Below are 13,220 nucleotides of genomic sequence, written 5' to 3'. Positions count from 1 at the left end.
GAGTGTGTTTATGTATGAACACACAGCAGATGCTTGCTTTCAAAAGATCCCCATCTCCACTTACATGTGCGTCTCTTTGTACCACCTTTTCAATCTAATTCTATGAGATGTGCACAGAAACCAAACAACAAAGACATCTGTGCTACACACCTTTTGTATTTATTTTTTGCTTTGTGCTTAGCCAGGTAAGCACATTCCACATTGCTATTTTTAAAATGGTGTTTGCATCTCGACTAGGCTTATTTAAATAGGTGATCCTGGTTTTGTGATGACTAAATGTTGCAGATCTTGTGCTTGTGAGGAGTAAAAGCCTCCTGGCCGTCTGTTTCGCCTAGATTTGGTGTCTGCACGTCTCAACCTGCCTGCTCATTACCTTCCTACTTATTATTCCACACATCTGAATAGCTGCTTAGAAATGCTTATTTACATTCTGACACCACACTTGACAGCCAGATCCTGCTGTGTGCATATAGAGGCGATATTAATCTGATGGTCCTGTCGCACAATTCACGCCAATCTGCACCCGTTCTGCATCTCATCAGCCGGGTTTTACAGACGCTGTATCGTTGTTCCCGATTCTATTAGGGATTTGATACATGATTCCAAAAAAGTCTCTACAGTCCTGATCAGAAGAATGTTCACGCTGAGGTTCAGAGGCAGAATAAAGATGGAGAGCAAAGCCACGCACCCTATCATTACATTCACCCCCAGGCAGGGAAAACCCCTCTGTAGCTGCACATGTGGGCTCCTGAGTTGTAAGTCTATGATGAATGCCAGAGGTGTACCTCTCAATGTCCTCTGTCCTCCCTTTTCTGCAGACAAACATTCAGGGGAGACGAGGACAAAGTCTCCATGGTGACATGCTGACATCTGCACACTGTTCCCGGAAAATATCCTGTGAACGTTGCAGCTGCTGTCTGTTTTCTCTGGGTCAACAGACGGTGCTGCCTCTGACTCTGCAGTGACAGGGCTCAAGGGCTTGGATGACCCAGAAGGTTCTAGAGCCAGGTCTTGCCAGGCACTATTGCTGTTATTGTTATCTCCATTCTTCTTTCTGTGTGTCCTTGCCACCTGGGTCTGGTGCATCAGGCCTGTGGTAGCGGTGAGGAACAGGAGAAGGGAGAGGAAGGCCATGCCCCAGCAGGGATCCAGGGAGCGGTGCATGGGGCTGAACAGGTTGGGCAAACATCTGATCAGGGAGTTTGTTGTGTGCAAACAGGCACCAGCCCACAGCTCCTCCACCTTCCACTGCCACCTGACATTCAAACCAACAACAATCCACACTGTCAGGCAGCAGAGGTAACCGGCTACATGGGACATCCTGGTGCCTTGGTCTCCTTCACTGCATTCATTCCTGTCCTCCTCCTCCTCCTCCTCTTGTTCTATTGTCATTTCCACAGTGCAACTAGATTGTCCCACAGTACCATGACAACCCTGCTCACCCACTGTCCTGTGATTGACAGTGTGAGCCTGCAGGAGCCTGGTCGTTGTCTCCACAGCGATCACAGGAGTGAGGAGAAGCAACACTGCCCCATATGTGTGGCTGAGAAAGAGCAGGAATCTCAGGGCGATGACATCACTGCGCGAGGACAGCCGAGGAAGCCACCACTCCGAAATGTAAAGGAGGCTTAGGAACACTGTGGAAAATGAAACAAAGGGTCAGTGAGTACAAGGGAAGCGTGTCAGTACGTACAGTATTAACGCTTCCATATAATCAGATTATCCATTTGAAGCAAAACATTGCACTTTTTACTAATTTGATCTATTTTCACTCCACTTTAGTTTGAAATAAGATCATAAAGCTTTCTAAGTTGATAAATAAATCAGGAACTCAGATCAGTTCCCATTTTATGTTTTGATAACAGATTAATAATACTACAATTCAATACTGAAAACAACCAGTTTACCCAGTAACTACTCCTAAAATTTGATTTTAAGATTCAAAATTAAGACTTGTTTTCTTTTAATTTAAATACAGGACTCGTATTTTTCCACTCTCCTCTTGTTCCTTTGACCTAGTTAAATGCAAATGCTTCTTCCGCCTGTAGTTTTGGAGGCAGCGGGTCTGTTGGGTTCGTCCTGATACCAACCTGTAACCAGGGCGTCGGTGAAGACCAGCAGACAGCAGCAGCAGAAGCTCACCGGGGAGACAGACTTTGACAGTGTGGGCAGTACGAGGACGCTGCAGGCCAGTTTACATGCACACAACACAGCAGCTCCTTCCAACACACCGTCCATGGCTGAAACCAGAGGACACACACACATACATACAGACACTAGGGTTAAAATACCAGGAAAGTGGTTTTGTTTCCCTCCTGCCTCAGGGTGGAGGAACACTGGTATGCCGGGAACTCAGCTGACAGTAAACCCCCCACGTAAGATACTACTGTAGCATGTTATGAACCCTCAGAATGATGAGTCCACTTTCAGTCTAATGACATTTAAATGTTTTGACCCATAGGTGCAGATCAATATGCCATTGTGTGCATTCGTCATGGACCCTGGACTAAACTAGTTACACTTTATCTTAAGTAAACTGCTGTTCTCTATATAGTTACGCAATATTTGTATCAGTTTCACAAATTCTATCCACCACAGCTCAATTAATAATATTGTGTAAGTGGTGTAACACCGTCGAACATTTAGGATCTTGTTTCCATACACACGCTGCTCGTTGTTGTTGTTGTTTTAACTCGGTGAAGCTTTAGATCCTTATGCAAATCAACACAACACTCCCTCAACATTGTTTTTGTAACACCAGACTGGTTCAACCGGTAAAATAATGTTCCCTCAACTCTTGTCGCAAAAATGTAAGGAAAATGCAAATGACAACATAGTGCATGCAAATAAGAAACAGAAGGGAGAAACCTGAACACAGATCCAAAGTGTGGTTGCTATATGAGTTTCCTACCTGTGCCCTCAGAGCAGCATGTCAGCGTGTGAGCCTCAGATCTATCATCCAGCTTTCCTCACCTCCCCTTTGCTCCACCTCTCAGGGATAATGACACACCTCGTCCCCACCCACTCGTCCCCCCTCACCCGTCTGCCCTCCCTGCACCTGGCCCGTGTGAAGGTGAGGCAACATGTGCGATTCAGAGGGTGTGGCTCTGTTTGTACAGACAAGAAAACCTGCCAGACCAGTGACTGAATACCACAACACAGGTCAGTTCCTTTTTATTTTATTTATCATTATAGTTGTATGACTGTTTCGGGGTGGGACGCCATCTCTCTGGTTCTTTCCTTTCCTGTTTGTTTCTCCCCTATCTCTCTCTCTCTCTATCAATCACAACCTATGATGCGATTTGTACTAGCCTACTTTGCTGTTTGACATCATCCTGTAAGTTCTGTATGTACCCTATGACATCATTGCAACTCCAGCCCACTTGTACTCTACCTCAGGGTCTATGTATAAAGTTCAACAACAATAGTAGGGATAACACAACCTTCTCCTCCCTTCTCTCTCTCTATCTCTCTATCTCCCCCACTTTCTATATAAAAAATGATCTCCAAAATACCCTACACCTGTATGCACAATGTCATGTACATAATCTGCTTCAATAAAAACAAATTGCAAAAAAAAAAAACCTGCTGAGCAACTCACTCCCTAGCCAGAGTGTCCTGTGTGTACGTGTGTGTGACATGTTGAAATAAGCAGTTGACATTTTAGATGTCTTGCAGTAGACCATAGATACAATACACACAATACACATGATACACCTCTGTGTTACACCCACCGTGTTCAAACTATCTTAAGGTTGAAGTGAACACACCTGATGGCTGTTCCATCATTACAATGTTGGATGGATGATGAAATGTTTGTGAGATTCTACAATGAAAAATACTCTTTTGCAAGTAAAAGCAAAGTTTAATTAGTTTTGGTCCGTTTCAATTAAAAAGTAATGCGTTAATACATTATTATGTTAACAAATGAAAAAGAAAACCCCCAAATTTGGACAAAGCAGGCTGCCTCATTGTTACCTCACTGTGTTTGTCAAAATAAAGTAATGTGCTATCTAATCTGCTAAATAAAGTGGTTAGATGAAGGCAAAGTGCAAGTACCAATTGGAAAAGTACTTCCAGCTGGTATTGAGCTCATTTGTATTGAAGCAAGCAGATACTGGAATTCAAGGGGAATTTTAAGGTGGAAAAACAAGAATATAACAGTTTCAGTATTTGGCACTTTGACACTAGAACGTATTCTTATATATAATTGATTATGAGGCTACCTGGTTTATTTCTATATCAAGAAACAGCCTCGTTTTTATTCCCCAGCTCAACCTCACACACACACTTTGGGCAAAGGCCAGTTCCACCTCTTGCTGAGCTCAGCACAGAGCATATTAGAGACATGAGAGGATTACAATTCATATCAGCTGCAAGCGTCCATCCGTCTGACACAAACATGCAACACTATTCTCACAATTACAATACAGTGAAATCTGAGCTTTTATGAATTCTGCGATTTTTTTTCATTACAATTGAAATTATTAGAACATTGGATCACTGTTAACACTCTCTCTTCTATCCATGCACATGCAAATACCCGCTGTGCAGAGACGCCAGGACACCCCTGCGTACAGTTTCATATTATGTACACGAAAACGCCAGTAGGCTTTGTCTTTATTGCGATGTGAAGGCACAAAGTGGGCTCAGAGATGGTGTGGGCTCACTATTTGACGCCGAGCGGGGTGTTTTTTTTGTTTTTTTTGTTGCTTGCAGCACCCAGAAGTGAACAGCAGGCGACCCGGAAGGTTTGAACTCCGGTTTAGAGACACAGAAAGAAGAGCAAAACCCCATTATTTAACATTTCTGCTCCCCCAGCTCCAGGTATGTGCTTCTTCATCCCTCCTTCTCCCCTTTCCTCCTCTTTCCATCGCAATCTATTCCATTCTCCTCTCCAAGTCGTGCAAAAGTTAGCATAGAAACAGACTATTTTCAGTGCGTGTGTGTGATAACAGATTTCCCTCCTCTTGCTCTTATTACGCGTCCGTGAACGCATCGGCGTATGCTTTAACAGTCTCCGCGGCTATCCTATGTTGTGTAAAGGCACGGTGATGATGGCGATGATGATGATGATGGCTGATGTAGGAAGTGTCCGGGTTTTTTTCCCTCATTGAACCGGGCTATTCAAACCTGCAAATCAAAGTAAACAATCATCCCTGCGCGCAATGCAAATAAACGCGCGTCTACGTGCATCCAGAGCCTTTGAACGCAGCATCGCGACGTCTTATCGCCGTATAATTTCACATCTGCAGAATATGGCGTCCAGTCCTTTATAAAAATAAGACCGGGCTGCCATTTTTGTTTTCCTTTTGTCTGAATTTTTTAATAAACCGTCTGAGAATGTGGGAGAGGCGCTGCGGAGGATCTGAGAGGAGGAGGAAGAAGAGGAGGAGGAGGAGGAGGAAGCAGCTTGCTTAAAAGCGATTGAGGTGCAGATCAGAGGTGATGCGTTTGTGTTCAGGATTTTAACGTAAATATAATTCACCATAGCAGGTTTTTTTTTTTTTTTAAAGGGGGGGGGGGAGTTCACAGTTTAGTTTCACGTGCAGCTGATCTATCACATCAATCTGCCACAAACTGTTTGTTCTCTGTTGTGTACTAAAATGTATACATTGGTGTGTGTGTGTGTGTGTGTGTGTGTGTGTGAGTGAACCCAAATATGGAGAGAAACACTGACTTTCAGTAGCGTTATTATAGCGCCTACACAAATAGATTCAATGCACTGATCTGATGGTTTACAATTACCACAAACACAGACAGCTGAGTTAAGCTTGTTCCCATAAACGCAACAGAATAAAACATGGCTGCATTTGTCCAAAAGTCTAATAGTATAGTATATAGTATAATATAAAGTGGTGCAGTGGTATGGAAAATTCTGCACTGAATCAAAAAAACAGGAAACTATTGACATTTGAAAAATTATTACAAGTAAAATGTGTTAAATTGTGGAGGTACTTGGATCAAAAAGTCTGACGAGCACTGATTTAGTAGATAAGGAAAAAACACACAAACATGATCAATGAACTGAGAATGACTTCAGACCCTTTCAGTGTGTAACAGAAATTATCTTTATACAGCAAACATCTTTCTGTTTTCATGGTTGTATCTGTCTGTGTATGACACAAGAGCTGTGATTGGCCAGCTGTAACTTTCATAGTGCAGAAGTCTTTCTGATCAGCAGCCAATCAGAGAGCCTGTTTCTGCTCCGTGGGTTGGACGTGATTGAGTGTCTGATTTAAAGTGTCACTAAATAGAAACTTTAAACATTAAAGCAAAATACCATTGAAGGCTTAAGGCAGGAAGACCCATCATGAATATAAATTAAATAAACAAAAGGTATAATTGAAACATAACTTTTATTTTTATCTTGATAATAAGTATTTGGCACATTTCTCAAATGGCTCATTTTATATCTTTAAAAATCGATGAGATTACAAGTCGCACAATCATCATGATACAAATTGGCCCTCATTATCGGCTGGCAGGTGAACTCGTATCCTAGTAACAGATCTCATCTCATTCGTCATACAGTTATTTTGAATCAGAAACGGAGAAACAGTCAGCACTGCTTGTTCTCTATTTACTTGTCAGAATAACAGAATTTTAGGAAAATATGTAAATTTATTAGAAATAAAAAACTGAATCACATACTGTGAGTATTCAGAGCCTCTCAGCGTTGAAGCCTGGTGGCGGCAGCGTCATGCTGTGTGGCACTGGGAGACCAGTCAGAGTGGACGGAAAGCTCAATGCAGCCAAATACCCATCGACCCCTAAGCACACAGCCAAGACAACACAGACAACTTGGCCAAGTCCAACAGTCCCCATCCAAAGAGTTTGTGACGACCTGCAGAGAAGAATGGGACAAAACCCCCAAATCTAAGTGTCAAACCTCCTCATATCATTGCTGCCAAACAAGCTTCAACTAAGCACTACGTAAAGGATCTGAATACTCTTATCATGTCTGTTTAATCAATTTGAATTACATTAGCAACACAATGAAGTGTGCAACAATGGAAGAGACTGAATACTTTCTGTACCAACTGAACTGCATCACTCATTTTCACATGAGGGACAAGGACTTGAAGCGGTAAACTGTGGAGTCGGTTCAAAAAGCCTCCCGGGAGTGAAACCGATCCCCTCTGGCATCATTATAGAAATATTTAGCTGTAGGTTCTCGCCGTGGACGTATCGTTTTTGTTTGTCTTGGCTCCTGCGAATGGACTGTGCTATGCCTCTGCTAAGCCAAACAGACTTAGGAATGGTGAAGTGTGCCAAAGCATGCAAAACGGTCTAATAAAGTGCTTCATAAAAGCTGAAAAGACATGGAAAGAAAGAAAGAGAGTGAGAAAGGCCTTTGGAGCAATTTAAACAGCAAGCAGGACTCAGGTCTCCAAAAACCAGAAGTTCTAGGTCCACTTTAAAAATGGTTTCTGTTCAGAATCATCCTTAAAGTTGAAGCAAGCTCATAATAGTCAGTTGTTTTACTAACCTCTCAGTGTGTGAGATACTTCAGTCAGCTCTTGTAGTGTTCTGAGGGGAGACAGTTTGGGCCCCTCCTATACTGTACGTTTGAAGAAGACAGTGCCAGATTAGCATTTGAGCTACATCATTCTAAACGTCTCTGCTTTCTTTGATAACAGACTTTGGAGTGTAACTTGCCGCTGTAATCATGTGAGCGCCTCGTTATCTCGGCAGTTTGCCCATCACGCAGTCTTGTGGTGCGGGATCCTCAGAAATAGCTGCAGGAGTGAGAGGGAGGGTGAATAAGACTTCTTTCATCTCCATCCCCCCCTCTTCACTTAAACATCTACTTAGTAAAATCTCTAATGTTTGCAATCCAGAACCAGTTAGTCCGCTATCTGTGCTGACATGAAGAAAGTTTGATAAGTGTGTTGTAATGAGGCAGAGTAATGGAGGTGACTTGTTCTAATTAACTACTATGGTGGTGCAGCTCTGAACATCCTCCTTCAGTTCTTTGTCACCACACATATTGGCCAATTTTGGATTTGGAGAACTGTAGATTTTGGATCCTTTCTTTGTTCTGTTTATGACTCTTTGTTTGTGTTTCAGGATGGCTGAACCTCGTTTTAATAATCCTTATTTCTGGCCTGCACCTCCTGCGATGCCTGGACAGGTGAGAATGTCTCATATTTTTAATTCAACTTTTACACAGTCTTTTAACAGTTTCCTGTGAGATTGTTACATTTTGTCTATGTTTTTGAATATATATGTATTTCATACATACAGTGTATATGTGTTGTGAATGCAGAAAGTGGGAAAAGCAGAAAGTTATGGGTACAATGTCGAATACAGACCACTAGAGGGAGGCAGCGCAACATAAAGGGGCTCTGAAAGACCTTCTCTTGTTATGTTGTGTGTTCCTTGGCTGTCAGCTGGACAATCTGGTCTTGATCAATAAAATCAAGGAGCAGCTGATGGCAGAAAAGATCAGACCACCACACCTGCCCCCTGCCTCATCTTCTTCCCAGCAGCCTTTGCTCCCTTCTCCTGCCCAGATGGTAGAAAGCGGCCACCATGGGATGTCCAAAACACAGCACAGCCCCAGTATGCACAGCCACAGCCACAGCCCGTCCCACACAGACGTTGCCCTGCACGCCCGGACGGCGTCCAGCTCGGTCACAGGTACTAACCATCTCTCCTTACGCTGAACCATTACATTTACCCCCAAATCGTATATTTCTACTGCATACATTTACACTGCATTTATGTATATTTTTTAAATAAAATTTTCTCTGTGGAAGCAGCACTTTTGTATAGTATTACATAAAATGTATAGCAAATATTTCAGGAATTGACATACATATTTTATGCAGAACTGAATTAATTTAGTTGTTTTTCTACTAACTTAAATCAAATGTATACTTCACACCACAGCTTCATGCTGGCTGTAATATGAGACACATGATGGAGGGATTTGTGGATTTTGTGCTGTGATGTTAATTCTCCTTCTGTAACAGGGCGCATACTGGGGGATGTCAATTTGAATCTGGATGATAAAGCAGCCCTGAAAGCTAGAGAATTGTGGGAAGACTGGCATTTGTGGCACATCATAGACCATCCTACCAGAACAAACCACGTCTCAGGTGAAAAACGAGCCTTTCATCATCACAACAAATGTGATCTCCATTCATGATGACTCACTCCAGTCTTGTCCTCCTCATCACCTTTGCACCCATCAGGTGTGGCGCTGGCATCCAGAACAGGTAATCTGAACACCTCAGAGATCATCACGCCCACCACGCCCACCTCCAGCAGCCGGAGTCGGCTGGTCGGAGCGCCCGCGCCGCACCTCATCTCAGGGGTCGCCGGCAGCCACGGCTTGGAGCACGGAAAGAGCAACTGCAGCATGGTGGGGCTACTTGGGCCTCCTCCTAAGGCGGAACGAGGCCGTAAGAAGATCAAGGCAGAGAACGGTTCATCTCTTCTGGTGGTGCCCTACCCGATTCTTGCCTCAGCCAATGACCAACCCTGTGTCGCCATCACTGCCAAAGAGGGAAAAACATACAGGTAGTAAAGAGCTTTGAAGTAAATCCACTTAGTTAGATCCAGCAGATCACATTCTAGCCTGTGCTCGCTCATCATGTGTCAGGCTCAGTATTTATCATTCAGCCGTTATACTTGACACTGTGCACAAATGTACAGAAACCCAAACACTACTGCAAGGAGCATCACTTAAGTTTGGTAGCCAGATGGCAGCATTTACATGAAGCGGTCTGAAAATCAGCAGTTTGAAGTGAAGTAAAGACTAACAACCATCAGCACATACTAAAGCAAACGCAGATCCTGTTGCTATGTATGCAGAGTTTACAAACGCCGCCTATAGGCATGAAACCTAATACCTCTCCTTTGTCTGACCGTTTAAATGGGGTTTCAGTTACGTCAAGGTTTAAGTCGTTTTTCATGAATTGTTAATATGGCATCTCACTGGTTTGCTATTCTTTCATGGCCATCAAATGGAATAAGGTATTCGAACTGTAGTGGCACATGGTTGCCTCTGCTGTGTGTAGATGTGTCACCTCTAGTATAAGCTTTACAAACTCAAATGCTCATTCAAATACTCCTGAACTTGAAACACTACAAAGGCAAATCTGTGACCTCTATCTGTCCCTGTGTTTTCTTACGGCAGGTGTAAAGTTTGCCCGCTGACCTTCTTCTCCAAGTCAGATATGCAAATTCACTCCAAAACCCACACAGAGGCAAAGGCTCACAAGTGTCCGCACTGCACCAAGTCCTTCGCCAATGCGTCCTACCTGGCCCAGCACCTGCGCATACACCTGGGGGTCAAACCGTACCGCTGCTCCTACTGTGAGACGTGTTTCCGACAGCTCTCCCACCTGCAGCAGCACACCAGGTTAAGCTTTGTTTGTATTGAGGTTCAGGTTACTTTTTGCTGGATTGATCTTATGTGTTTGTTGACGACCTGATTGTTTTGTATGCTGACTTTGGTGTTTAAAGTAGCACCCCTCCCCTTAAATGGTCCCCTTTGGGCTTTTCTACGGTTTCTTGCCGACGCTGCCTTAAAGTCTTTCCTCTGATCTCACACCCTTCATCTGTCACCCATCTGACTCCCTTCACCAATACATGTTATATATTAGATGAGAAGTCAGATTGAAAGATAAATAGACGTTGTTTTGACGGCTCTTGTGTGATTACGCCTTTGTCCTATTTGTCTTCCTTCAGAATCCACACAGGTGATCGGCCGTACAAATGCCTTCATCCAGGGTGTGAGAAGGCCTTCACTCAGCTTTCTAATCTGCAGGTAAACAGACACTTCCCATTCCCTGTATGTCACATGGTATGCTTTAATGTATCTCAAGCCAGGGGGGTGGCTGACTCTGATTGTGTGTGTTTGAAGTCTCACCAGAGGCAGCATAACAAAGACAAGCCCTTCAAGTGTTCCAACTGTTTCCGTGCCTACTCGGATTCGGCCTCGCTGCAGATCCACCTCTCCGCTCACGCCATCAAAAACGCCAAGGCCTTCTGCTGCAGCATGTGCGGCCGAGCGTACACCTCAGTGAGTTTGGAAATCTGAGTCAGTCCTCGATGTCGATACAAAAGACAAACGCGTCAAACTGTGAAATCTGATGTCTTCTCCTTTCTTTTCTGTCCTTGTCTTCCAGGAGACTTACCTAATGAAGCACATGTCCAAACACACACTGGTGGAACATTTGGTGACCCATCACTCTCCTCAGCACAGGACAGAGTCACCCGCTATCCCTATACGGATTTCCCTCATCTGAGCTGCTCCCCCGCCTTGATCCGTCCCACCCCCAGAGACACGTCCAGTCTATTGGACGTGTGCCACATTGTGCTCGTATCCTGTGAAGAGGTGCTGTATAAACACAAGCACCTTCTTTCCTTTCACGCTGACCAGATAGTGTTATTGAGGACATCCAAAGATGACTTTTTCAGCACTTTCAGGCCTGGAAATAAAAGGCCTAATGTTTTTTAGTGTGATTTTATTTTTCCAGGCAGCTACATGAACTTCTTGTGTTATTCTTAACTCTCTCTCTCTCTCTCTCTCTACTCGAGTCTTTGTAAAAACATATTTCCGTCAAAACGTCTTCCTTTGTACAGTATAATGTGGCCAAATGAACATAAAAATGAAGCCTTACATGTGTATTCATATATCGTGTCACCATTACGTCAGTGTTTCCAGTGTTTTGCTACTTACGTGGCCATAATCTGCACATAAATAATGCGACTGTATTTTGTATTCTGTCCGTTTCCTTTCGGCCTTTTGCATTTGTGTCCAACATGAGACGGGTCGTCACATATTTAAGGCAGTCCATGTTTAATCTGGTATTGTTTCAGTGTTTGGGCTCTGCTACCACTGCCATGAAAGACAAAGAACCACAGATTAGTCCAAAATGGTATTAACAATGAATGTGAGAATTAATATACTGAATCAGATACTTGTGTTCTAGTCAAAAAAAACTTGAAATATATTGATACGGCTATAAATGAGGACATTTGATCCTTATTTTTGTTTGCCTAAACAAATCAGACCCAAATGTTACATCACCATCAAACAGACGTGCTTCTACTTTTTGTGTGTTCAATTTTAATAATATGTGTGTGTATCTTTTAGTATTGATTTTGCCATTGTGTTACTAATCAACATTTAAGCCTTAACTATGTTACAACTTGGTTCCACTCTCTCATTATGGCTTTTCATTCACATATCATGTTACAGTATACAGTATACTGTAAATAAGAGTCCAATCAAGTCCTTTTATAATAAATACAAATTCAGCAGTTTTGTTGTCTGCATTTGAAGTGGGAGCCTGGTACAAAATGTTTTTTAAAAAAGAAGAGAGCGATACACTGCTATATTTTGCTTGGTTGTGAGAAACATCTGTTATTTAGTGGTAATGGAGATGGAGTGAGAGGAGCCTCATTAATATGATATGTGACAAAGTAGGTCACAGGCTTTATTTACTATGTTACAGGTGTTACTTTTGGTTTCTGTAGGTGATGGGAAAAGTTCACAGTTACAGGCTGCAGGCTTAACTCACCTCACCGACCAGTGCTGAGACAGATAAGCAATGTTCAGTTGCCTGAGTAAACAGCCATGACATGAGAGGAGCATCTCTGACCAGGTCTGAACATTAGGGGAAACAAATTTGGCCACAACCATGGAGAACAATAATTTTATAATCCTGTGATCAAATACAGGATTACAGCTTTAGCCTTCATTAGAAAACATTACACTGATGGTATACCAGGTCATCGGTAAAGATGTTTAATCATATCTTTATTTTTTAATGAGCCAATCATTGTAAATGTTCCCTTTTCCTGCAGGGATTTCTGGTTTTCCTGTGATGCTGTTAAGTAGCTTTCTAAAATGCATTACATGTCTTTTTCATGAGGGTGATGTTGGGGGCGCAGGGACCTATTAGGATTTTCTAGTCTGTTCAGTGGTGAACATGCTCAGAGATCAACAGGATATGATAAATAAACAAGATCTGCTAGTAGAGAACTGGAAAACAACTAGTGCTCACTAATTATGCTTTTAGAAAAGTGAAGATTTCTGCCTTTCCCATTTGTGATTTCCTCCAGGGTGTCATGCAGTGATATAACGATGACACAGTTTATGAGGATCAGTGAGAGACATTGTGCTGAAAGGAGCCCAAATAGGAAAATGGAGGGGGAGGTTTGGGTATAGGTCACATCAGGTGAGCCGGGAGGACGCT

At 43.0% G+C, this 13,220-nt stretch overlaps 2 protein-coding genes across 6 annotated transcripts; one reads left to right on the top strand and one right to left on the bottom strand.

Moving 5' to 3' along the window:
• Positions 1-177: 177 nt before the first annotated feature.
• On the bottom strand, positions 178-7,553 carry LOC142990963 (uncharacterized). Of its 2 annotated transcripts, XM_076140863.1 has the most exons (4): positions 7,493-7,553; positions 6,655-6,847; positions 2,091-2,240; positions 178-1,637 (listed from the first exon to the last, which is right to left on the bottom strand). In XM_076140863.1, exons 3-4 carry the CDS (start codon positions 2,236-2,238, stop codon positions 550-552), a joined length of 1,236 nt encoding a protein of 411 aa, XP_075996978.1. In that variant the 5' UTR covers positions 2,239-2,240; positions 6,655-6,847; positions 7,493-7,553; the 3' UTR covers positions 178-549. The 2 variants fall into 2 exon arrangements, with proteins under 2 accessions (XP_075996978.1, XP_075996977.1); XM_076140862.1 differs by lacking the exons at positions 6,655-6,847; positions 7,493-7,553 and adding an exon at positions 2,912-2,987.
• znf362a (zinc finger protein 362a) lies at positions 2,234-11,369 on the top strand. 4 transcript variants are annotated; one of them, XM_076140860.1, is made up of 10 exons: positions 2,234-3,162; positions 4,720-4,827; positions 8,074-8,137; positions 8,520-8,646; positions 8,982-9,107; positions 9,204-9,531; positions 10,151-10,375; positions 10,705-10,783; positions 10,880-11,038; positions 11,145-11,369. In XM_076140860.1, the coding sequence occupies exons 3-10, from the start codon at positions 8,075-8,077 to the stop codon at positions 11,262-11,264; spliced, it is 1,227 nt and encodes a 408-aa protein (XP_075996975.1). In that variant the 5' UTR covers positions 2,234-3,162; positions 4,720-4,827; position 8,074; the 3' UTR covers positions 11,265-11,369. The 4 variants fall into 4 exon arrangements, with proteins under 4 accessions (XP_075996975.1, XP_075996973.1, XP_075996976.1 ...); XM_076140858.1 differs by having other exon boundaries at positions 8,397-8,646; XM_076140861.1 differs by lacking the exon at positions 4,720-4,827.
• Positions 11,370-13,220: the final 1,851 nt, after the last annotated feature.

The sequence above is a fragment of the Genypterus blacodes genome, unplaced genomic scaffold (assembly GCF_046128005.1).
Source record: "Genypterus blacodes isolate CSIRO-AG114 ecotype Tasmania unplaced genomic scaffold, CSIRO-AGI_Gbla_v1 ptg000017l_1, whole genome shotgun sequence".
Taxonomy (NCBI): domain Eukaryota; kingdom Metazoa; phylum Chordata; class Actinopteri; order Ophidiiformes; family Ophidiidae; genus Genypterus; species Genypterus blacodes.
This window is presented reverse-complemented; position numbering and strand designations above follow the sequence as displayed.